This window comes from Haemorhous mexicanus, chromosome 13 (assembly GCF_027477595.1).
Source record: "Haemorhous mexicanus isolate bHaeMex1 chromosome 13, bHaeMex1.pri, whole genome shotgun sequence".
In the NCBI taxonomy this organism is placed as follows: domain Eukaryota; kingdom Metazoa; phylum Chordata; class Aves; order Passeriformes; family Fringillidae; genus Haemorhous; species Haemorhous mexicanus.
The window spans coordinates 10,423,586-10,450,225 of record NC_082353.1 but is presented as its reverse complement, the minus strand read 5'-3'; the positions used below and the strand labels follow the sequence as shown (position 1 = coordinate 10,450,225).

The 26,640-nt window shown below is 44.4% G+C and overlaps 1 protein-coding gene across 8 annotated transcripts in view; it reads right to left on the bottom strand.

Annotated features, from left to right (window-relative positions):
• The window catches only part of MYO5A (myosin VA), a 99,517-nt gene that overhangs the window by 34,148 nt on the left and 38,729 nt on the right, over positions 1–26,640 (bottom strand). For all 8 annotated transcript variants that reach the window (XM_059858318.1, XM_059858320.1, XM_059858322.1 and 5 more), the window contains exons 5-18: positions 21,551–21,707; positions 17,062–17,205; positions 16,213–16,294; positions 14,667–14,774; positions 14,100–14,206; positions 11,504–11,769; positions 10,868–10,949; positions 8,324–8,464; positions 7,437–7,562; positions 5,171–5,254; positions 1,669–1,830; positions 1,064–1,161; positions 358–444; positions 165–273 (exon numbers count right to left, since the gene is read on the bottom strand). In XM_059858318.1, coding sequence (XP_059714301.1) covers positions 165–273; positions 358–444; positions 1,064–1,161; positions 1,669–1,830; positions 5,171–5,254; positions 7,437–7,562; positions 8,324–8,464; positions 10,868–10,949; positions 11,504–11,769; positions 14,100–14,206; positions 14,667–14,774; positions 16,213–16,294; positions 17,062–17,205; positions 21,551–21,707 — 1,753 coding nt within the window. The remainder of the gene's footprint in view (positions 1–164; positions 274–357; positions 445–1,063; positions 1,162–1,668; positions 1,831–5,170; positions 5,255–7,436; positions 7,563–8,323; positions 8,465–10,867; positions 10,950–11,503; positions 11,770–14,099; positions 14,207–14,666; positions 14,775–16,212; positions 16,295–17,061; positions 17,206–21,550; positions 21,708–26,640) is intronic.

Genomic DNA, 26,640 nt, shown 5'->3' with positions numbered 1-26,640 from the left:
GGCTGTTTGAGTCTAAGTTGAAAGGAACAGCACTCAAAGAGCTACAGGATACATTTGTGGTTTAGTATTTTGTAAAGGTACTAAAATAGTGTGGCTCTGAGGGAGTAAGTGACACTGTCTCTATTCCTGCAGATGCCAAATGCTCTCAGCACTAAGTCCAGTACCTGAATCAGCTTCTCCAGGACATTTTTACACGTCTGCTTTCGGTCACCAAGAACATCTCTCTGCTTCATCAGAACCCGGTAACGGCTGAAGAACTCCTGGTACGTCCACCTGTCCCAAAAGCACCAGTGCCAACAATGAACATCACCTTAAAAAGAACTGCAGCTGGAAGCAATGCAAAGAGGGCAGACACACCTGGAGGGGAAGCCAGCAGCACTGATCCGGATGGTCTCCAGCACACCACAAGCTCTCAGCTGCTGCACTGCCCGCTTTTCATCAAACCTAGGTAGGAACAAAAGGTGGCTCTGGGATGTGGGACTAGGCTTGCACTGTCTGGGGGTCCTGGTTGTGTGCACACCCAGGAGAGAAGTGGCACAGTGGGGAGCAGGGTGGGTGTGATGGGTGGCTGGTAAGGTGCTCCTGAAACTCAGGGGTAACAGAGAACAGTCTGAGCCCATTGGCACTTGCTGCTGGCCAGCACAAGAGCTACAGGAGCCCTTGTGTGCCCCGGCTTTGAGAAAAACTCTAAGCAAGTTCATATATGAAAAAAAAAAGAAAAAAATTAAAACGCTTTGGAATCTGAAAAAGCAAATTCCAGCTCAAGGAGTGCAAACCCCAGTTACATTTAAAATTGCTAGCAATGAAAATGTTGGAACTTTTTTCTTATGTATCACCATAAACAAAAAAATGGCATCAGGAAGCATTTCTCCCTCTATCCATCCCCAAACATCTCCTACTGTAATACACATACACACACAGACAGTGAATCCACAAGCAGAGAAAGGAGACACAGCACTCCACTCCTGAGTGAGCAAGGTTCAGCAGAGCCTTGATCCTCAGTGGCCTTGGGCAATCCCTCCCAAGATGGGCTCCTCAAACCCCACAGGAACTGGCATCTTACGTGAATGGGAACTTGAAGTCGTTTGGCTTAATGCAGCGCACGTAGTGTGGAGTTGTAGCATTCAGGGTTTCCATCAGCAGATGAAGAGAGTTTCGAAACTTTTTGAAAAAGAAAATGAAAAAAAAAGGTCAGGGAATAGCCTCAACAAGCTCAGTCATCTTTGAGATAACCTGAGAAAACAGACCTGATTTGCATACTTATAATTTAATTGTGGCAAAGATATGGGGATATTTTATGTTTGGCCACTGATAAATGGAACCAAGTTTTCTGGGGGTTGAACCCCACTTTGGATTTGAATCAGACAAAGTGGCACATGATCCAAAAAACCCAGTTTAAGATTTTCAAAACTTCTCAGCATTCACGTTAAATTTGTTTTGAAAAGCATCAGTTTGGGGTTTGGCACCATAATAAAAAATCAGCTGCCTCAAACTGTTCCCCACAGTGCATTGGTAATTAGGGACTATTTGCACCAAGCTGTAAGTCACAATAAGCTGCACCTCTCTCAGAATCACAAAGGATCCCACGAGCCACCAGCACACCGTGAGACCTATGAGCCAGGAGGTGAAGGGAGACATTATGTAACAGAGCTGCATCTTCCAACTCACCTGAAGTCCCACAGTTTTCTTATGCTCCTTGCTGGCTTGCCCTGGCCTGGCCTTGGCAGGTTTGACAGGCATTCGAGTCAGAGGCACACGCCCTGAAGGGGCTGCTGATGTGGGGCTGAGCACCTTCTCCTCATCCTGGAACAACTCTGGTAGCAGCTTAAACTGGTGTAACAGCAGAAAAATTACACAGAGGGTAAGAATCCAGCAAGCAATTGGACCTGTTTGTGCTTAAGGTTACATTCCAGGCTCAGCTTTTGTAAGAACTGCATTTTTGGTGAACTTCACAGGGGACAAACGCAAAAAGCAGACAGGCTAAGTGGTATAGTGAGTGGGCCATGATTTAATACCAAAACTTCTGTGGTTTGATCAGTGAGTCTCCTTCTCTCAATAAAATTCTGATCTTTTTTTTCCATATAGCCAACAATAGCCATGTGAAACTGTTAGATACCAACAGCAGTTTCCTAAGTACCAGTTGCAATTATAAACAGCTGCTTTGATCTAAGAAGGAAACGACAGGGTCTTCTCTTATCCCAATGGTGCATCAGTCTCCTTTGTGGTTGAGAGGTATCTGGGACACTGAATAAAGCAGCAGGCAGCAAAGATTCCTGCTTTATCACTCCAAATTGAAATAATCAGCTTAAAAGAGGAACCATCAACTGAAAAAAACCCACTAGCCAAATTTATCTGACTGAGATCTACGCCCTGCCAGTGGGAGTGGAAGAAAAACCTGAAATGTCCTTCCAAATACCACACAGAACTTCTGCTTCCCTTTCTCTAATGGCTACAAAATATACTGATCCATAACAGCTGCTTTGAAGTAACTTATAACTAAAAATTACACCACCAGGTCTTTCTACTGACAGCTACAGCTCTTCAGAACCATTAGAGGAGTAAGAGAATCTGAACCTCTCTACCTGTCCATGAATAATTTTATATCTAGCATCTGTGCCTTTTCCCCCAAGAGACAGGAACATTCATTTTTCAGTGCTGGAAAGCACTTGGGCCAAGTACAACCTAAAAAATTAAAAAATTGATTTTGTCTTATAAAACTTGGTGAGCAGACACCATAACCAATGGAACACTGCACAACAAAATGGCACCTGTGCCCTGTGGTTGTGCCAGATGGGCTGGAAAAGGACATCAAATGTTCCCCAGCAGCACCCAGCACAGCTCTCCAGCACAGCAAAATGACAAAGGATGCTACAAAGGTACCCTAAATTCCTGAACTTAAAAAGGAGCATCACAGCTTGGATTGATGTCACCTGAGCTGGTGGAAGAAGGACATTTCCTGAGGGTGATTTACTCTTCTCCTTCCACTGACTCAACCCAGAGCTGAGGATGGCTGGGGTAGCACCTCTTTGTCAGCTGCCTATGCCACAGTGAGCTGGTGTGCATGAGCAGCTGAGCCACAGAGCCAGGTGTTCTCAGCCTGTGCAGAAACTAACCTGAATATAATGTGATTCTCTGAAGCTCCTGATGCTCCCACACACCAGAGGTGGGGGTAGGAACAGGGTCCCCATTGTCTCAACTGCACAAGGATGAGTTCTAAGCTGTCCATACCTGAGTCTCATTCTCTTTCTCCTGCCCTGGGAAAATCTGCCTGTAAAAATGGGCAAGTGCATATCAAAGGCACTGTTTTCATAGACACTGGCCCAGTTACTCCAAGTAGAAGAAAGGAACAATGTCTGGCCTCTCCAGTACAGGTCAGCAATAGTGGAGCAGTGCTGCAATGATCCAAACTGCAGGACTACTCCTGTTTGGTTTGGGATTTTAGTATCTCATCAATTTTCTTTGTTTTGCAGAATGCTAGGAGTGTTCAAAGAGAGGGAAACACTGATCAAAGGGCAGATAATTCACGTGGTAGAAAACAAGCAAGGAAGCATTTCTTCCCTGTAATTTTTTCAGACAACCTAACACACATGCTGCTAACAATCTCACAGATCATTTCTTTCAATACAGAGCCACAACAGAAAATTCTAACAACCATGCCAGTAGCAAGCATAAAAGCCCAGGATGTTGTATTGCTTTCATGATACATGCATGGAAACTAAACTAGTTCACAGAGGTTCTGTGGGTGGGTTTACAGAGAAGGCCAAACCAAAGAGCTGAACTCTACAGTCCCTGCCAAGAGCAGAGTGTGTCATGCACTTTGGAGAGCAAAGAAGCATTCAAGCTGTATGTGAGAGTGGGCATGGGCAGGATGACAGATGATGCATTCAATTTAGAATTACCTTCTGTTGGATGTGCACAGCAAACCCAGAAAACACCACCACCAACAAAATAAAGTAAAAATCAGAAATGCAGTTCTACTACAATTGCTAACAAAGAGGCGCCGATGAAAAACAAAAATAAAACATTCTTTCCACTGGTTTTGGCAAAATGAGGCAAAACCACGTTGTTTTTTAGTGTTTAAATTGAACTGCCTCAAGCTGCTGTCAGGCTCTTAGAGCAGCTCTGTCCCCTCTGTCTGTCCCTCAGTCACAGGCTGACATCCCATGGAGCACCCTGTTCCTCTGTCCTGCACAGAGTGGCTGGCTGGCCTCTGCCAGCTCCCCAAAGACCCACCTGCCTCCCCCTCCACCCCCAGAAACTGGCTTCACTTAAACCACTTCAATACTTCTCCCAGTGGAAAGTCTGCTGTGGTGTTTCATTACACCACATGTTTTAATCATTTAGCTTCATATTATCTGCTCAGAATAGAAACAGAAGAGAAAAATGTTGATTTTCCTGATAGAATAGCGTAATTTTAAATAGCCTGTCCTTGATACCCAGCTTCCTGGGCCATTAGAGCTAGCAAATTCCCAACAGCCACCACTGTGCAATGTCAAGTTAATTGCCTTCACATTTCTGAGAGCACAACCAGCATTTCTGCCATTACCAAACACAGACAATGCCACTGAAGGCCTGTTCTATAATATTCCTTCATGCAGTATTTTTCAGTTCAGAAGCTTTCTTTCATAGATATCAAGGAGACAAGACTGTAAGTTCTGGTTTGTGTCCTTATGGTCTATATATTTTATTCCTCCCTCATTTTGAACTTGTCTCTCCTTCAGAAATTTGCTGCTCACGCCATAAACAATGAGCTTCTGTTTTCAGGTTATAAAATTAAGGGCTTAGCTGTTAAGCCTTCTTATACTACTATGGTATATCAGAAGTCATTGACATTTCTGCAGAAAATATAGTTAAGTTCTGTGGAAAAGAAACCCCCTTCCCCAGATCCCCTTCCCCCCCTCAAAAACCCAAACCCAACAAAAGAGCCCCCAAAACAACAACAACAACCCAAACCCAGTGAAATTAGTGGCTAAATAGACTGATCTCACATGGAAAAAAGTTAGGATATAGGACTTTCTAAATTCATGCAGACAACCAAGTAAAACACAAACTATGTTCAATTTCAGTTGATCTAAGGGAGAAATATTTCCTAGGTTTATAAGAAGTTTTCTATGACCCTTAATTCAAGAACTCTTAACTGCAAGAGAAGAAAAAAAAACCTTATACCAACCTTACTTGATTTTAGGACCCTAATTTGTTCTTCATAAACTGTGTCTTTATTCTTTTCCAAAAAGCCTTCACACTGATATTCCACCTGAAAGCCATTATTTTACAAGACAAAGTATTAGAAGTAATAAATAATAATAATTTATGTAGAATTCACCAGCTATAACATTCACATTCAAAACATAATTCTTTTACATACTGAAAATATCAGCTCCCAAGTGCATCTTTGTTAAATACAGACTCTCCTCAAAAAGAGTGCTTTCCAGTAAAACACAGAACATTAAAACAGAGAGAGGAATACTGCTATTGCCTTATACCAGAGATATTTCACTGCTGAGAGATGCTCATGGCAAGGCAGCATGACTGAATGGTTACTGCAGGGGTGAACAATCAAAGTGTGTGCTGAGCATCTCCTTCCCTGAGCCCATCAGGGCTGAAGAGCTGTCCGAAATCCAGAGGCAACTGAGAACAAAGTATCTCTCATCTCATTAGCTGAGAGGCAGTAAGAACATCTGCCTGCAGATTATGGTGGAAATGGCTCATTTGTGCTCCAAAGGACTCATTTTACCAGAAGCAATAAAATGGCTGAATGTTGTGACAATACATAACAACCCTCTGTCACAGGGCTACAGCATTTCCTGGACCAAAGAACAGCCAGCGTTCAGATAAAAACCCACCATTTATTTCACTGTCCTAATTCAAGGCCAAAAGAAAACCAAAACTATTGTCAAAAGTCCATTTACCAGTGCCTGCACAGTGACACTATACCCTGAGCTGCAAAACATTTCAAGAAATTCCTAGAGGGACGAGGACAGAGGATGTCCCCAGGGTTTCTGCACAGCTGGAAGCCCACCCTGAGCACTACCTGGGGTACCATCCATGGTCTTGAATTCCTAGAGGGAAGAGGACAGAGGATGTCCCCAGGGTTTCTGCACAGCTGGAAGCCCACCCTGAGCACTACCTGGGGTACCATCCATGGTCTTGAATTCCTAGAGGGAAGAGGACAGAGGATGTCCCCAGGGTTTCTGCAAGGCTGGAAGCCCACCCTGAACACTACCTGGGGCACCATCCATGGTTTTCCTGCAGGAGGCCATGCCAGGAGAGGGCAGCAGCATCCCTGCCTTGGCCGGGAGCACAGCATCAGCACACATCGCTGACCTGCCAGCTGGGGCTTTGCTTCTCCTCCAAGATGTCTGTGTACATTCACATCAGCACACAGAAAACATAAAACACCTAGCACAGACAGCAGGGCAGAGCTTAGAGCTTTGCTAGTACCTGCTTGGAGCTGCTTTCTGCTTTCCTTGGCCCTTGCTGCTCACAGACTAGACTTAGGAAAGCCTTGCTTTCAATATCAAAGTTTAGCCTAATGAACAGACTATGAAATATTAAATAATTCCTTCTTGTTCTCTCATCCATAAAATAGAACAAAACTCATGAACCTAAACAGTTACAGAGATGTTCTTGGTGCTTTCATTAAGGTAACACTAGATGCAAAAAGAATAGGACCCTTCTTCTACACATGAATTCAAGAGCCTGGGGAAAACCTAGTGGAGGCAGACAAAGGCCTCCAAGCCCCCGTGTCAGCAGTGCAGACCTACTGGTAAGACTCTGAGAGCTTCTTGAACCTTTTTTCTGACAAAGCTGACAATATACTCAGGCAGCTTTTCTGTATAACAGCACAACTGTATTAAATGGGATTATGATTTTTTTTTTTGGTTTTACCTTGAGGAGTGGCTCAGTTTGAGGAGCACTGGGAGCTGAACATGACATGCACTCCACTGACCCCTCCCTCAGCCAGTTTCCTAGAAATAGCTGTTCCCTGCACAGCCCAGGCGAGGGTGGGAGCAGCACACACTGCTCCAGCAATAGAAAAGGCTGTGCTAGCCTCTCTCCTCTTTGCACATTGAGATGGCAGCAAGAACTGCATTAATTCATTGCTGCTCTTTAGCTAAAAGGATGGGGGTACAGGATTTCCTTTTTTGTACCTTTCTGTTGCATAACTGGAATTGATGCAGTGATGCTGAGAGCTGCAAATGCACTGAGCTTCCATGTTTGGAAACGGATGGGCAGTGGCTGCAGCATGTGATGGAGTCAGGAGCTCCTGTGTGTCCCTGCACAGCTGCCAGTTCACCTTCTCCTCCTGATCAGGTGTTGAGGCAGCAAGAGCTGAGTAGAGCCAGGGATGCCACTAGCCAGTCTCTGCCTGCAGTAGCCCCAGGATGCCCTCCCCCACACCAGCAGGAAAGCAGCACTGCAGGAAAAGTCCTTACCTTGTCAGCAAAGTGCTTGATGATAAAGGCCTTATTTGACATACGTGGTTTTTCAAAGAGAGCACATTTATTCAAATGAGTATTGTAAAGTTTTTGGGCCCAAGAGTCATCTGAGCCTTTTGGCATCTATGGAAAAGAATACAGAATACAGATGAGAGCATTTCAGCAGCAAAAGCACCTAAGATGATGGGAGACAACACCTGATGATTTGCTTTCACATTCCAGCTCCTTGGATTCCCAGCACTGTCAGAAGCAAGGACACAGTAACCAGCTGTGTGCTTGCCAGTTCCACACTGGGTACTGGACACTGGGCACTGGCAGCAGGAGCAGCTGCTGGGACACAGCTGACACCAACAATGCCTCCAGTGTCACACACCTGAAGGCAGGGACCCCAAAGGCACATTACCAGACTGAGCAGAACTCATCCACCTCCACTAGAGATTTCTTGTGATAAATAAGAGCCCCAAGCTGGGTTTCCACTGAGGCAGACACACTCTGAGCCATCCCCTGTACATGGCTTGGCATAAAATAAACCAAGATAAAAGACACAGGGTGAAACACTAAGAAAGAGGCAACCTGGGGAAATCTGACAGGACCAAGGACTGCACTCGCTTATCCTCAGGGAAGAGAACACTGTCCAAGTCCAAACAAAGTTGATCAGAGACCCAGGAACAGCTAGAGATACATGATGGAGGGGAAGGCGTGAGGGGGAGTTCATTACTGCAACCATTCTTTCTCCTCCTGTAATTGCCAGTTCTGTTTGTATGCTTTCCAAATTCTTGCCCCATCAGTGTCAAAGTGACAACTGTCTGCAGGTGACTTGTCCCTGTGAGGCCCAGAAAGACAGCTGATGACCTCTCCCTCTGTGAAAGCCCTTGAACACACACCTTGCACTCCTCATCCAACAGATCCAGAACTCCCATTTTGGCCTCTATGAGGTTGATGCAAGGCTGATTGTCGTAGAAATCAATCAAGGTCCATGGTATCTGTTCCTTCATGTACTCTTCTTGCTCCAGCTTAAAGACATGCTGCAGGGCAAAAGGAAAACAGTTTTCTGTGAAATGAAATGCAGAATAAATATCTTGAACTCTCAGCTGGATTCATCTTGGCACATTAATCCAGGCTGTCAAGTGACACACTAGTTCAACTGAATAAACTCTTCAACAAGTGTATGAAAAATAAATTAACCTTTTTTCCTGGCCTAAAAACAACAGTTGAAATTAAAGCATTCCATATTCCCTGCAAATATCCTATCCTTTTACTATATTGTCCCACTATTACTATAAGCTCTTTTCTCTTATAAAAATCAACACAAAACTTCAAGTGCTGGAACAGCAACCTATAAAGTGAGATGTGCCATGCTTTTATGATTTGGAAATTATGAACACGGCTCTATTTCAAGCAAAGTTTCACTATAAATACTTTTGTGTTTCCTTGTAAAATAACAAAGCTCTATTTCCTCTTAAATGGCTGCTGATTTTTTTTCTAACATGACGCACTGCATTAAAATTTACTCTTCAGCAAAAGCCGAAGGAGCATTAGAACTAGAAATCCTTTAAGGAAAATTCTGTGACAGATTTATCTGGTATGAAGATCAGTGACCATGTAGCTGTATATTTATTCAAAAATATTATCACAAACAACTTGCAAAGCTTTACTGAAATGTGCATACCAGATGAATTAAAACTTCAGGAAAAACCAGAATAAGATATTAAACAGGCAAACTGTGGTCTTAAAAAGAACAAGCACTTTGAAAAACCAAAAAGACTGCTGACTCCAGTTATTTTTGATGATGTTTCATCCCCCACCTACATTTTTGTGCACACTCCATGCTGCTGTGGCAGGTGAACGCGTGCTGGGAGTGCCCCAAGCGGCACGGGCAGGGTCTGGGGGTGCCACAACACCTGGACTGGGGTGCCAGCCCCAGCTGCCCCGAGCTCAGTGCACAGCCCACAAACACCTCACAGTTCCCCAGCACACATCTGCAAGGCAGCAGAAAGCTACCCTGACAAAGCTGTTTATGCCTTTATTTCATTAGCTTAATGCCATCCTCCCCAGCACTGCGCTCCTGAACCGCGCCCGTGGGAGCCATTCCCACCCTGCACCTGGCAGCAAAGCCCTGGCAGCATTCTACTGGCAAGTCATATCCAACCCAGGATCTGGAAGGAAACAGAAACCCATTTTTTCACTGTGAAGGAACCAGCAATTAGGTGGTGAAAAATGCCATCAGACCTGATTTTCCCTGTGGGTGGTGGGCACCAGGCAGGGCAGGGGGGTTGGGCAGCTCCCAAATGGCCTCTTCTCAGCCAGGGTCAGGCTGCTCCAGGCACCACATGAAGGTTTGCTGGCTGCCACCAGCCAGTCACAAGGTTTTAATTCAAAGCAACCTCCCCCTGTGTGCTTGCATGGCAGCCCAACAGGTCCATGTTCACCAGCACTGGGTTTGGTAGCTTGGCAGGATGCCAACACAACAGCCCTGTCACCCCCTCCTTCATGAGGCAGGTGCTTGCAGCAGTGGCACAAGAGGGAAGGGAACAGGGGCACAGTCATCTTCACTGAAGAAGAGAACCATTACAGCTCTCCCAGCAACTAGATTTTGCTGTAAGCTGAGAAAACTCCAAGACGCCCTGTGCCTAGCAGTTATAACATCCCACTCACAGAGCTGAAGCCAGCCATGGCACTACCCACATGGAAAGGGCAAGCCAGGGCTGGAAAGCCCAGCCTCTGCTCCAGCACCCTGCTTACTCCCTGACACGCTGGGATGAACGGGAGATCTGGCCCTGTGAGCACACACTGCCACAGAGGCAGGATCCTAAGGAGAGTTCAGAGCTACCCCGGTGCTGCGGCAGAGCCTAGCAACAGGCCTGGCAGAAATAACTCGCCTCATCGTGATGCAGGTAAGAGATGCAACTGCAAACGTCACTGAGGCTGAGGAGAGAATCGTGATCTCTCTGGAGGAGGGGGAAGAGCCGCCTCCTGCCACACGTCATTGCTCACCTTCAGCACGCAGCCAAAAGCCCCAAAAAGGAACAGCGGGGAGGGAGCGCGGGCGGCGAAGCTGCGGCAGCGATGCCGCGCTCTGCTCTGCTCTGCCCCTCCAGGGGCTCTGGGGGTTATGGACACACCTCGAACTCCAACTTCATCCTCACAGGGCTCTCCCTGACAGGCAATCTCAGCGTCTTAATTGCCAAGCACTGCTTCTGCCTTATAATTGTTACTGTGATCAGAATTTCAAATAGTCCCAGAGCAGCAGTTAGTCATAAAATCTATTTCTAGGAGATAGTCCATCTTCCCCCATCCCTCAAAGCCCACGGCCAGGACAGCTGCTTAATAGACTGAAGGAATTCATCCTAACCACTGGGGAGCCAATTAGCAGAATGGACTGGGATGAGAGGAAAGGGAAGAGGAAATGCCAGTCACTTCCTACTTACCATATTGAACTGCTGCTGCAGTTTTTCATTGGCATAGTTGATACAGAACTGTTCAAAGCTGTTGATTTCAAATGTTTCAAATCTGAAATATGAATACATTTAAAATTACTAGTGTTCTAAAAAGAAAAAAGATAAAATTACCCTAAAATTTTAAATTCCCTCCCTCCAGTTAAATTCATTGAATTATTTCAGGCACAAATAACATGGGTCAAGCAAGAAAAGACACAGGGAAATGGCAAATTGCACTACATAGGCACTGTAATGATGCTCCTTCTCTAGCTCTAGGCAGGGATGAGGAAGTCAGGGAAAGGACTGATGTTCCTGGAGAGCACATTATTATCTTTGTAAGTGCCACCTTGGAGGAACCTGACATGAAAATTGCCTCGTAACTTTCCAAAATGCAACAGATAAATAAACTACCAACAGCAAAAAATCTGAAATCCCACTATAAACATTGAAGTCATGACAAAGATCTTAGTGTGTCAAAACTAAACACCTACTTCCTTCAGCTGGAATAAGCAGCTGCTAAAGTTTGGGGCTTTTTTCTGTAACCCATGCAGTGCTAAATGACAAAGACAAGGATGCTTTGCAGTCAGATAATTATGTAAGAGTGTCATGTCTCTGACAGAAACTCACCCATAGATGTCCAACACCCCGATGAAAGAATGCTGCTTTACAGTGGCATGAAGGGCTTTGTTCACATGATCTACAATCCAGTTGAAGAGGTTAGCATAGATATGTTTGGCAAGTGCATCTCTGGCATTGATGGCATGAAGTTTGGAAATTGGCTTGATGTAAGTTTCAGTGGCAGTGGCGAGCTTTCTATGGCAAAGCCAGTGGGCCATCTCCTCATACTCCACACCCATGAGGTCACAGAAGATGGTGAGGGGCTCATGCTTGGGCTAATAAAAACAGGCTCGTTAGATATTGGGACATATAACCCACAGCAAACATACAACCATGTAAACAGAACTGCCTGCCTGCAGTGATCCCACAATAAGCAGCAACAGCAGCTTCCTCAGCTCTTCTCTTCCTCCTTCAAAACCAAGCAAGCTCCCTGCTCACTTAGCACATTCACATTGCTGAAGTGAATCAGTGAATAATCTTCCTCAAAGGCATTTATTGTACTATTCTTGTGCTCAGCAAAAGGCTTCACACAGGGAACCTGCAAGCTTCAGAAAAATGAATCATCTGGCTTCTCTGGTGGACTTGGTATGTTGAATTCTTACAGCTGTGTCAGGCCAAACGGGCAGAGCTCCAGAGTGGGGCTCTAGACTGCTCACATACAGCTGTGGCAGGGAGGGATGGCAAGGAGGCAACACAGCCTGAGCCAAGAAACAAGTGTGGAAGGGCTTTAGTGCTCTGGTCTCAGGACTTAACAAAGTATTTTCTCAGAGAATTCTGGAGACAAACACTAAGAGATGTTCTCTAGCTCTCAAATTGAACTGTACAAGAGGAAAAAACTGAGCTTTGTTTAACTGGGCAAAATCAACCAGCAAGGCCTGCATGTTGAGATGGGTATATAAGGTTTCTGCACAAAGATCAGTGCAGTGCACTTACCACTCAATAAGATACCACACTTAGTGACTAACATGCAAACTGATCACTAGAAATCAAGGAGGACAGACAGGTCTCTCCTCCTCAGGAGCTCCCCCAACAGCACTTCCTCATCACGCTCCCCTTGCACCTGGTGGCTCAGCAGCACACTGACAAGCACTGTCTTGGCAAGGACAGATGGCAGAGGACTGTCACCACATGTCCTACAGCTTCAGGGTACATCAGCTTTAAATATTTCCACATCCTTGTGACTTCTCTGGGGCTTTTTCTACTTCTTACAGCATACAGGCCCCATGCAGCTACACCTCCAAAATCCAATTAACTGAGCATGTTTTACTGGCTTGGAAGACAATAATAAAGTAATAATACGTATGAACACTGCATGAAAGAGTGTCACATTAGGGTTGCTCAAGCTGATATTAAACAAACTGATTTATTGCCACAGCAGCACAGGAAGCCCTTTGCTGAGCACCCTGCAGCACCACTGCTCCATCCCAGCAGTGCTCCCAGCAGAGCGGTGTGCATGGCCAGAGCTCTGGGGTGACATGGCAGTGACAGAGAGCAGGTAATGGTGCCCCTGAGCACACATCCACCACTGCCTGCCAGCTGTTGTCAGGCCAGGATGGGGTTGCCCAGGAACCTGCAGCTTTTTACCAGCTCAGCCAGTAGGATTCCTGCACTGGTGATACTCATCACAACACAGGCAAGCTCCTCATGTCCTGGGGCTCATCAGCTTTCCACCTGTTATCATTAAATGAGCTTGCTTTGTACTGAAAACCTTTTTAAGACACCAAGGAGCCAGGCTACTGCTGTGGTTTCAAAGCAGCTGTGAGACCCCACGGGCAGGGGGTGTAAAGGCAGGAACACCCATCACCCACAAAGGACCTGCTGTCTCAGCTCCAGAAACTGCCACTGCAGATTCCTGAGAAAGGGACTGACAGTGAGAAATGGAAAAAAACTCCGGAAGTGTTGCTGCTATTGCAAAAGAGAGAAAGTTGAAGGCTGTGCAGGCCAGCAGGAGACATTCAGAGAGAGGCAGAAGGAGAAACTGGTCACTCTGAATCCAAGGAAGAGACCTGCCAGGACTGTTTTGTTTCTCATTTTCAGAATACGGGTAAGAGCCTGGGCCCTCAGCAATGAGGAGGGTTTTTCAGATCAGACTATTCAGTCCTTGTTGCTGATCTCCAAGGCAAAAAGGAACTGATAAAACCATGACACTTAGATGAGTCACACAAATCATATCTGAATATCCTATGCTCATGTCTAAGCATCCCAGAGGCATTTATTTTGCAATTATTTAGGGCATTCTGGCACTTCATACCAAAAAAAAACCCCATCTGGCAAAGCCTTTACTGTGTGCAGGGAAGATATTCATGCAGGAATTTAAAGATCTAGACACCTGCTCAGGACTTCAAAGCTAGCCTGCCTACTAGACTTTTCTAGGGCAGATCCATTACAGCTATAATTGTATACCAATGGTACAATACAGAGAGTACTGCCTAAAGCCTCTGAACTGAGGAGAGTTGAATCCATCTGCAAAAAACTGTGAAAATGTTAGCAAATTAGAAATAAACTCATTTCCATGTCACTCCTTTTCAGAAGAGGTCCCTGCAAACAAGCAGAAGGCAGAGCTGTCAGAGTGCAAACCATGCCCTTCAGCTGATCTGCTACTCACAGGAACAGTGCAGCTGTCAGAATCCCGAGATGCAAACTCCACGTTGCCCAGGTGAAGGATGCCAGCAAGGATTCGAAAAATTCCCATCTGGTAGGAGTCACTTATCCCTGGAAAAGGATGAATAAAATGTTTTGAATGGAGAGAGCTGCAGGTGATGAAAAAATTTGTTAAGGAGAGAAGAGCAGTGACTGCTGTGTGTGACTCTGACATTTGACAGTGCTAATTGGCTCCACTTCTATCAAAAACGTTTTACAACCAGATGAAACAAAACTCCATTAAAATGAATAATTTAATTTGCTGTTTCAAAGTGCTTTGTCAGTGACCTCCAGCACTGTATATGTTACACCAAGGGAATCCACCATTTATGTTCACATAATGTGCCCTCCTCTTAGATTTATAATTCTACTACAATTTAAATCTTCTCCATGCAATACAAGTATCTCAGTCCCAAAGTTTATCCAACTCTCCTGGTTCTAAACACAGAGTATGAAAATAATATGCACAAATAATGTAGAAAACACTTGCTAGTGTATCAGATTTAGGATATGACAGTGATTTACCAATTACCTAGCAAAGTGCACGCCTGCCTGGTGTTCACCATTTCCTTGGCATCATCAACACCATCAATCACAGGGCTTCCACCTTGCTTTGTGTAGTGAAAGTAATTTGCATTCCCTGTAATAATGAAAAATACATATTTTACACACATTGATGCAGAAATTCACAGCACATCTGTAAAGCTGTGTCATAACTAAGTTGCTCTTGGCAGAATCCATGATCTGACATATGCACATTTTCACCTTCTGGCTCATAAGACCCACTTATTCTGAAGAGCATTTTTTTCAAGATTTAACTGTGCAAGTAAGTATTCTTTAAGCTACCTGGTTCCCATAGCAGGTCCCCAAGCATATTATCTACCTAACCTTGGTTCAGACTTGCACAATTGTGGAATAATCACTGTGGAAGCAGTTGCTCTCCAAGCCTGAGCCAACCACCTACACAGCAGCCCCAGAGTTGAGAGCAGCAGCACTTTGGAATTATGTGACAGATATTACCATGCTATTACTACATCAAGATATTGTATTTTGCCCATTTTCTTCTCTTTTCTGATTTATGGCCTGGCTCAGCCTTAAGAGTATCTGTGCTCCATTCAGGCTGAGAAGTCAAGGTTGGAGCAGAGAGAGCTTCATACTGCTCTGGGGACAGCACTGGGCTCCACTGGGAGACCAGCAGCTCTCCTGGGTAAATTCCTATGGTTTCGTGCTTCCAGCTGCACTAACAGACTCCTTTTCTTCTGATCAGCTAAGGTTCCAAGAATGCTGAAAGAGAAGTCTGCTAAATGGCTTCTTCAGTTATAATTACATCAGTTCCTTTCTCTCCTGTGTTAGCAGATGTGAATCCTAAATGTGCCAGGGTGGTGCAGAAGAGCAGAGAAACACTCTAAAACCAGAACAGTATTTCAGAAACCAGCACAGGCTGTGCAGCTTTCCTATTATGAAACTGACTTTTAAAAATACTGAAGCACTGCAATTTATACTGAATTTTTAAATGATGACATGATTGTCTATCTAAGGTCATCATTACACTTTTCTTTTACAAAGCACCAACTCCTGTCAAATGAGAAACCTTTCTTCTAGCAACATTTTAATTTGATAAAAGAAAAGATTCCCTCATCTGCTTTTTGGTCACCAGGTTAGCAGAGATTGTAAAGTAATTGCTAATAGCCCAAGTAAAAGAATGCAGATGCAAAATAAGCTTTTCAGACACTTATACCAGAAGGGGTAACATTCTCTAGTGGCTGGAACAACGGAAAAAAGGTTTTAAAGAACTAAGAGAAAAGAATTTCACCCTCCAGGACATAGTAAGTCCTACTGATTGCAACTGCAGTGTATTAGAGTCTCCTGAATAAACAAATCTGTTACTTCTGTTCTATCAGAAAATCACGAAGTCCAAGGTCTATCCTTTTAGTTATTCTCAATACATTTTACTACTTGAGGGTTTAAAAGTTTAGAATTTAAGAGCCAGCAATTCTTCTTTTGGGTCTTTGGCTCAAAAAGCTCAGAGATGCTGCTGTCCCCACAATCACACAACCCAGCAAATGTGAATGTCATACCCAATCGTAGAGTTTTAAACTCAGGCAATGCTGCAGAGGCACAAAGCTGATAAAAGATGTGGTAATTTCTCTCCTCTTCTGCCTTTAAAAAGAAAGGAATTTGTTATTTTTCACCACTTAACAAGTGGCAGAAACAACCATGAGCAGAGTTGAATTACTATGTAAAATGCTTTCTCTAGCAATACATTAAGAGCACAGAAGCCACATGGAAAAAAGGAAGATAAATCAGCATCTATCTCTTCCTTCTTGGTTAATTTAATCCATTTTCAACAGCAAGAAGCATGCAGACATTTTCATTAAAAAAAAAGTATGATTTCACTTTTCAGAACTGTAGATTACTATTAATTATAAACCAGGATTCTGCAGGTAAGTGAAGTGATCATACTCAAAAGTTTTTCATTCTCCGAAAATAACTAACATTATTTGCCTCAGCATTTATAGTAATCTGGTAAAGGGAGTATCTTCCTTTGCCAAGGCAAAGCTTGAATTTTAAAATGAAGGACAAACACAGCTCAGAAGGTGATGACTCATGACCAACACCGTAATTCTGAACCTAAGCACTCCAAATTCCATACCTTCAAACCAAAAAGAAATGAAAAATATTCTCTTCCAACTAAACCATGTGTTATAACTGTCTCTTACTTCTAAAATATACAACAGCTCTTCATGTAACATCCCCACATGGTACAAACCATAATTATTATTTTTATATCTTTAGGCAGCCAGTCAAGGACAATTCCATTTTTACTGAGCTCTAGACTATAAGTAGGCAAAGATGGAGAGGAAGTGTGGGACACTGGATTGGTTCAAGTATGACACAACAAAAAGAAGAGAGTACATCAGACTTACCTGAAACACCACTCTTGACTTCTCCAAGAGGTAAGTTCTCATGTTAGCACCAATGATTCGATACCTCTTATCAAAACCAATCTCAATGTATTTACCAAAGCGACTGCTGTTGTCATTCCTGGTAGTTTTGGCATTTCCAATAGACTGGGAAAAGGGAATATTGTAAAGGTTAAACAGCTTGTAGAAATTATCACATCTATTTAATCACCTACGTGGCTCATAAACACTTAACAACATTAATTGTGTCCTGGTTTAAAAATAGTCAAAAATCTAATGAAGAACAGTCTCTGCCTGGTCTACAAGTTACATCAAAATACAGTTATTTCATTAATGCAAGACTGGGAGCTGATATTCCTAGCAATTATTTCACTTCCACATAGTCTAATTTTACAGCTAAAAATCCTTTATTGTTCTTTGAAGTAATTCAAAAGGGAATAAAGAGTCTAACAGAAAGCTCAAATACACACAGACTTCTTTCAAAGACAGTAAAACTGTAAGAATTATTTCACCTGGATACATTTATATGTGTAGGTGTACACATACATCTACAGTACTTGCAACTTTTGAAAGTCTGCCTATTATAAACCCACAGCCCACTCTGTTCTGCCTGGCTAACAGTTTATCATTACTATTACTCTCTAATCATCACATTTCCAGACTATTTCTGCAAACATAACATTTACAAATATTTACTGTGTGCCTAAGCATAATCTAAAAATTAATGTGCACAGACTTATGCCATGTGAAACTGAACCCCTTCCAGAGCAGCTTGGTTACTGCCCCAGAGACAGCCCTGGATGCTGCCCTGCATCATGCTGAACTTGCTCAGATTAATTCAATGCAGCTCCACACACAACAAACAATTCCTTGTGCATTTCCTCTATATTACATGCCCTGGGATGCCCAGGGCAGATAATGACTGTGGATCCTACAGGGTGCAATTCTGCCTTACCACATCAGCATTAACAGGTACCAGCTGGACACCTCAGAATTCAAGGCATGCAAATCACAACACACTGAACTCCAAACAAAAGCATTTTCTCAACCAGACCATGTTTTAGACATCATACAGCAATTCACCTTCTAAAAATTCCTAAAGGTACCTCTGTGTCTAAAGGAATGGCATTTGGAGTAACTGAGATGCAGCACACTGCCCCTCATCACAGGGCACTGTGTGTGTTACCAAGCCCTCAGGGCACCACTGTATCTGTGTCCAAACTTCCCAGGCCACACAGCCACCCACTGGAACTCTGCACTGAAATAAACTTGAGAAAAACAAATGAGAGCAAGCAGCACTGCTGAGTATCCCAAATCTGCAAGCAGCAGGGCAGTGAATGGGTCAGTGCCAGCTGGCACAGCCTGGCAAGTGGGATCAGAGTGTCAGAAACCCCACGAGAGCAGCAGCAGCACGTACACCCAGCAGAGCAGATGTCAAAGTGGGCATCAGAGGGACAGCTGCTGGAAAGGATCTAGGAACAAACTGCATCTCTGCACTTCTAAGAAACATCAAATTCATTCAAACTGAACGTACTCTAACTGCACTCTTGTGGTTTTTTGAAAGAAAATGATTGCTACTGTGATATACTTGGTTGGTGGTGGCAGCAATATAATATTACAGTATTCCAGAAACCAATTATTCCTTTGAAAGGTATTACTGATAAAAACAAAGTCTTTGGGATTATCAGCCTGCTTGCCTGAATACATACAAAGCTGTACTATTTGCATAGCTATAGAGGGTGACAAAGAATGAGAGGCAGGAAATAAATAACATACAAAGATGTTTTAAGACTTACTGATTTCCACATTTGCATCAGGAAAACTGTATATAGTTATTGACTATAAAAGTAGTCATTTAAATAGTTGCTAGAAATGTACAGTTACCACTTGACATTACTGAGTATTTAGTAGGCCAAGATAATGTGATGGTAGCTCATAAAACACTGATGTTTAGGTTGTCCAAATAGAAATTTAAAAATTAAATGACCTGCTCCTAAGATTTTACAGTCAGCTCAGCAAAGGAGGAGTTTCCAGTTTCTAAAATGAAGCACTCATTATCTTCCTCAAATATATGGGTTAATTTGTGTTTCTACTGATTAATTAACTGAAGAATTCAAAACATTAATTATGCTATCATAAGAGTCTGTCTCAACATCAAATTTCACAACACTCACTCTAAAGGCAATTTAAAGTTCAAGTGTTGGAAGTTAAAAAGATAACTTTTGTCCAATTATAATAATCTTTAAAGCAACTGAAATATATATTTAGATATGCCCACGCTCACAAAATTGTTATCCCTAGAAAATAAAAATAAAGCACCACCACTGATTTTTAGTGAATGAAAAAAGGTATAGATTGGAAGGAAGCTCTTTTGGTCCTCAATTTAAACCTCCTTGCTTTTGGAAATGAATTCAGATAATTAGTGCTGATGGCCACTGACTGGGAGGTGGGGCCCAAGGGCTGAGAGCAGGATGTTTGCTTTAGGCTTTGAGAGGGAACACAGAAGGGGTGCAGGGAAACCTGCAGAGCTTGTGTTTCACCCAGCAAACAGCCAGGCCCAGCCTGCCCTGCAGAGCCTCTCAGCAGGGCTGTCCCTGGCTGGCTGATGTGAGCACACCTGGAGCCACTGCTCTGCTGGCCAGGACAGGGCAGGAGGAGGCTCAGCACTCACCCCCATCAGCCACACACGGCAGCCAGCGTGGCCCTGGGTGGGACATGGCACCTCCTGCAGTCACTGCAGCACTGCAAGGTGCTCCCTGGTGGGACATGGCACCTCCTGCACACTCTGCAGCACTGCAAGGTGCTCCCTGGTGGGATGTGGCACCTCCTGCAGTCACTGCAGCACTGCAAGGTGCTCCCTGGTGGGACATGGCACCTCCTGCAGTCACTGCAGCACTGCAAGGTGCTCCCTGGTGGGACATGGCACCTCCTGCACACTCTGCAGCACTGCAAGGTGCTCCCTGGTGGCATGTGGCACCTCCTGCAGTCACTGCAGCACTACAAGGTGCTCCCTGGTGGGATGTGGCACCTCCTGCAGTCACTGCAGCACTGCAAGGTGCTCCCTGGTGGCATGTGGCACCTCCTGCAGTCACTGCAGCACTGCAAGGTCTCCCTGGTGGCATGTGGCACCTCCTGCAGTCACTGCAGCACTGCAAGGTGCTCCCTGGTGGGATGTGGCACCTCCTGCAGTCACTGCAGCACTGCAAGGTGCTCCCTGGGGGCAGCTCACCCTGCACCACTGCCACTGCTCCCTGGTGCAGCTGCAGCTCCAGGCAAGGCTCAGCTCCTTGGCTTCCTCCCATGGCTGGACCTTTGGAAGAGTCACTGCCCAGCACAGCACAGCTTGTTTTACCCCACAGAAGAAATTTCCAAACAGCACACAGCACCACAAACCAGGCACCATTACCTTGTGACAGACACACACAACTGTGATGGGGCAGCTATAGTTTGAGTATCATGAACTCCTCATGCCAGGAGGAAAGGAGGAATAAAACACAGGTCATTTTTAAAAATACCTGAGGAAAAAAACAACGGCAGCATTTTGCATTTCACATTGCACTGCATGCACTGTATTTACTCATGATCTTTCACACTGCAGAGAGATGCCCAACATCTACCAAGGCGTGTGTGCCTATGGACAGAGTTACTTCCCTCCAGAAATTCCCCCAAGACTTTCTCCCTGATGAATCATTTCTTAACACAGTTCCTTAACTTCAGCCACAACTTGAATCTACACATGCAGGCAAAGACATGAGAAACAATGCAGACAAGTCTAAGAAATCTTTTCTGCTTGGCTGTGACATCAGAATTAGTGTCTCCTGAGCTTCCCAGAGAACAGATGCCCTGAAGCAGGAGGAATTGTACACGTCCTCTCAAAGCCTATTGCCAGCACCTGCCCTCCAAAGCCTTGGGACTTGACTACAGTTGGTTACAACAATTTCCAGAACTGAAACATGAGTCTGAGCTAATTATAGCAAAATTATGTCTTCCAATGTGTTTTTTTTCCTCTGAAAAAATGGTGTGCATCCCATGCAACTTTGTTTCTTCAGTCTCTCTTACCTAATTTTATTTCCTAAAATTCAACATTTGTTTTACTTCCTTTCAGAGTACAATCCACTGTGTGATGTATGTATTTGGTGGGTGAGACAAACAGCTTTATCCTCTTTGGATACACACAAAACCAGTCTTCTCCAACTGCATTTGGCCAGCAGTCTGGGAACTACCAGTTACAAAGCTGAAGAGACTTCAAGCAGTATTCCCATTAAAATCACCTTATGTGAAATATGTTAACAATATTGAAACATTACCTCCCACCTTCTCTCAGTCTTCCATAAATGACGCCTAAAGCAACTCCTCGTAAATGGATTAAACACAAACTTTCAATGCATATTTAGAAATGTTTTTAAGAAGTATGGATTGCTCTCTCTATTGAATGTTTGTCCCAGGAATGACTGCAGCTGGAGGGTGGGGTGTGGAGCAGCAGCTCTCTTACCTCCATGATGGGGTTGGAGGCCAAGACCTTCTCCTCAACATTGGCTTCACTGGCAGATCCACTGACCGTGGCAAAGTACCTCATGGCATACTTAGCAGAGACAGTCTTCCCAGCTCCAGACTCCCCACTGACAATGATTGACTGATTCCTCTCATCCCTGGAACACAAACACAAGTTAATTCCCAGCTGCTCTCTCGAGGACACTCCTTTTCTGTGTCCCCAGTTTGGCAACATCCCCTCCACCCCGACGTTAGCAGTGCAGCACAAGGTGAGTGCAGGGGGCAGGCACAGGCAGTTAGCCACAGAGCTGCCTGGCTGGACTGCCTGCCACAGGATGCTCCTCCAGGATGGATGCTGCTCTGGCAGCCCAGCCAGCCAGCAGAGCTGCTTGGAGAACCTGGCTACAGCAAGGGATGTGTTACTGCTATTCACTACATGCCTCTGCAGCTACTTCTACCCAGAGCCTGTGCTAATTGTCAGTGGTCATTAGAAAAGGTCACGAATGCCATCTTACAGAGGGAGAAATCAACAGCAGAGTCAGCCACAGAAACCTTTCATCCCTCGGCTCTAATCACCAGCTTATCCAGAATTGTTCTGAATCTGAAAAATGCAAGCATGGCTGTTCAGGACAGAGGTAGCAGCTCTGCAGTGAAGACAGTTCCTTTGTTGTGGAAAATTTTCTTCTCTTGTAAAAAAAGAATAATTTCCATTTGGCCCTAAAACAATTTTCTCTCAACTCACAGAGAACTCTGTGCATAAACCCAACTATATGAGTAAACAACATTACAAAACACAGAAATTAACATTAATAGAGCCTGAAACTTTTAAAGATCATATGTGCTTTATAAAGCTTTTACATTTCCAAAGCAAATGAAGTTCAAAAAAAAGTTATTTTGAAGTATTCCTATGAGTCAGGTAAGCTTAATCCTATTTTACACACTAATGTGAAAAGAAGCAAAAGGAGGAATAAAACTTTGCTCCAACGTTTTACAGAGCTGGGGCTGGAACACAGAGAGCACAGCCAAGGTACAGACCAGGCTGTCCAGCCCAGGAGCTGTGAATGACATTTCAGGCAGCACAGTGACAGTCTGCAGGGCCTGCCAGTGGCACCAGGAAATGATGTGCAGGGAAATCAAAGACATATGCATGGAAACACTACCTATGGCTTCTGTAGCCTAAAGGCCTGGCAGAGGATCTGGATTCTGTTTCTGGGATGAGAAAAATACCCCTGCTGATGAAATAATGAAGCTACCTATCAAACACATATAAACTACATGTGTTCCTTTTCTGTGTTTGGCCTGCCCACCTCGGTCAACAAGGGGTGATTTTGTCTCCAAGTGGTGTTATGAGTCATGCTTAGGAGCCCACTGGTATCCCAGCACAGAACCAGCCCCAGATGGACAGGACTGTGTGTGTCCCTCAGCATAGCCTCTAATGCACCGTGGCCCCAGAGGCAAGAGCCCCTCCTCCTCCTCCTCCTCTCTCCCAGGATGATGCCAATGCCTCTGATAACCCCAGAGGTACCTCAGACACCTGGGGTGCCAGGCCAGGCATTCCCAGCAGGCAGAAGAAGGGTGACCAGCTCTGGAGTTGAACACCATTCTCAGCACATCCATCTGGTCTCCCTGGTTTGCTGTGGCCTTAGATGGAGCTCTGACCACCTGCTCTCCCAGGGGGACTGGGGTGTGTGGTCAGCAGCACAAACATCCCCCACACCAACTGGCCTCTGCTGTCCAACTGAGCCAATGCAGGTCCAACAGATATGGGGGCACTACAAACTGGACAAGACCCACAGTAACTGCTGAGTGAAGCCCAGTGAATCACCTGTGGGCACAGGCTCTGGGTAACAAGCATTTACAGACCCTGCTGCAATTCTCAAGGTCTCATTCTCCAAGAACAACGCCAAGCCCTCAGGTAAGAGCACAGCTCCAGCACCACTTTGTGCTGCTCAAAGCCACAGGCTGAAGGAGCCTCTGTCACTCATCCCTGGCAGACCAAGGCAGCATCTGTCTATCCAAAGTACCAGTTGAGGCAGATTTTCCACATTTTGGTAAAAATAATTTACTTGGAATGGCTGAGCACTGCTTTAAATTTAATAGCAAAGTGTTAAGAAGATCAAAGCAACCTAATTTTATGTTCTCAACTTGCATGTAGCACATGCAATAGGTGTGAATGACTACAGCTCAGCTGTCACATTCGAGCACACCAAGCTGTCAGTCTCAGTGGGACAGCCATGGGAAGGCAGAACTGTTCAGCTGATCCCCCAGGCTGTGAGCCCAGCTCCCACAGACCCACTGCCAGGTGCCAGCCTTGGCCACAGGGCTCATCTCTCCCTCTGATGAGACATCAGGAGACAGGGGCCACCAAGCAGGATCTGCAGGGAGGTCTGCGTGCCTGGGATGGCTTTAAGTAACAAGTAAGATTTCCAGTTGGAAAATGAAGGAGAAACACTCTTGTTTCTTCCCCATTCCTCCTCACAGAGTTCACCTGTGGTAGACAGAGGTGTGTGGGAGAGAGCCTGTGGCTGAGGAAGCTGCAGGAGTTTTATGGATCCTCCTGCTCAAAGAGAGCAGCAGCAGGATGCAGGAGAAATCCAAGAAAATCCCTTAAAATGCTCGTCTAAATGGGACAACTACTAACAAACAATTTTGCTCTCCCACAGACAGTTCCTGCAGTGAGTCAAAACCAACCACTTCTTCATGGGATTGGCACCATTCTCTCTTCTCTCCTCCTGTGCTCTTTGAAATAGAAAGAAGAAAGCCCATTGAAAATATGAAACTTCTGGTCTGATTGCAGGGACTGCCTAGCACAGGAGATAGGCAACAACCCAACAGGCTTTTCATTTGTAGATCACCAGCTGTTTCATGTATTAAATATCATTAAATATATGAATTCTGAGGAAGCTCTATGAAATGGATCCTCTGATGGTTAAGATTTTTTAGTTCCCAAAGTATAAAAAGCTTTCAGAAAACCAAGGAATGCAAACTCACACAGACTTCTGACAAAACTGTCACTAAAAAACAAGCTCTTTTGCCAAGAAAAGACATGGAAATAAAGGTGGCTCATTCTTACTGTCACATTTCTGAAGGACATGTGTGGGAGCATGGAAAACACACACTGGTTTTGCAGTCCTTAGTCTCTTCTCGGGAGTTCCATTTTTACAAAGACAGTAATGAAAAAATGAGTTTGAAATGATTTCTCCTTACGAATACTGTTGCTAATTAGCCAGAGTTTCTTTCCCCCATGTCATAAGATATGAAGACTTCTCCTCAGCACACACTCACGTGCCCAGGAATAAGGGATCCATTACTTCATTCCTGTCTGAGTGCATACACACATCCACGCTGCATACACTGGCCTGGAGGAGAGAGGGTTTGCTCTGTGTGAGCTGCAAACCTTGCTGCTGTCCCTTCTGCAGGGACTTGGTGTGTCTGCAGCAGGCACCATGGCAAACAAAGGGCTCCTCAGTGTCTGCAGCAGTGTCCTCCTGCCAGGGCTCCATCCACACTCAGGGCTGCTCTTGTCTCCCCCAGTACATTAATCCATTGTTCTGCTTTAACACACTGCACTGGCCATCCTCCAGCATATAATTCTCTGTGCTGCTTGCCAGAGAGAAAGGAAAACACAACAAAACACCCCAGATCACACAGGGCACTGGGAGGGGAAAGGACAGTGCAACACAACCCAAGCAGCAGCAGGGGATGAGCTCTCACTGCCACAGCCCCTTGGCTCGTGGACATCCTTGGACCACTGCACCTCCATCCAGCCTTGGAGAGGTGCAAGGGGTCCTGCCAGGCAGCTGTGCCAGCTCAGCAGAAAGCTCTTCAACAACATACAACTTTAAAAAAAAACCAAACACCACGTTAAAAAGGAATATAACAAATAAACTAGCATCAAAGTCCCTTGGATGATGTATGAAATGTAGTGAAAATTATTTTTTTTATGATTTGGCATAAGCAGTGGTCTAAAGAATAGCCTCTGTTTATGTCAAATGAAATTTTCATAATCAGGCTGTGCTCAAAACAAAACAAAATTTAAAAGACCAAAACAAAGGAAAAAAATTGCCCAGAAAAACAAAAGTGACACCACCCAAGCTCTTTCTCAGATATATACTACACCTTTAGAGTTATTTTTAGTTAAATCCTTAGCCCCTGACCTTTGACCTGACATTTTGAGTACTTAACATGTTGCCAGTCAGAAAAAAAGCTATACTTCAAACTTCCACTGAAACATGTAAGTAGGGCAACAGCTTTATGTGTGACAGCTCTTTGCAGCCAGATGCCACATTTTATGCAATATTTCATCTTCCTGCACTTTTTTCCCCTGCACAAAACAGGTAAATAGATGATTTTAAAATTAAGATTACTTCTGAATGGAGGGAACATTTTAATTATGCTTTTGCAAACAGAAATGAGGAAGAGCAATCTGGGAGATGAGAGGTGGAGGAGTGCTCTTTCCCCCAAAGGCAGACAGCAATCAGATCCTAGCACACAGAACTACATCACTGTGATGCAATATTAAGCCAAATTATCTTGAAAAGACAGGACTGAAACAGTTTGACTGAGAGCAATTTACCACTCATGGAAACATCATGCTATGTTCAGGATCACATTCAGCTTCTGCTGCATCTGAACAGCAGAAGCATAAAGAAATGACAAAACTACATTAAAAGTGCCATTTTAAGATGACAGGCCCAGACACTTCACAAGCTGAAATGTGAAATGATGGGCTGAGATTGCTTGCAGCAGCAGAGGATTTGGTTCAGACCTCTCCTGTATAAATTCTCTCAGGCCTATACTTTGGGAATCAGGGGAGGGTAACAGCTATTTCTTGATAAACACAGGAATGAGGACACACCATGCAACACCTAACTGGCAATTTAAGGCATTCTCTATCACAAAAAATAATGCAGAGCCATATTTCTGCAAAGGCTGGTAACTTTAAAAGATGATTTTACTTCATCTACAAAATTTTGTTGACAGGCAATATGTTTGTGAGGAAATTCACTGTCAGAGTGCCAAAACTGAAAAGATGCAGTCTTACCTAGTTCCTGGAAGCTTGAGATTACAGCCTACATAGCAACAGGGGCT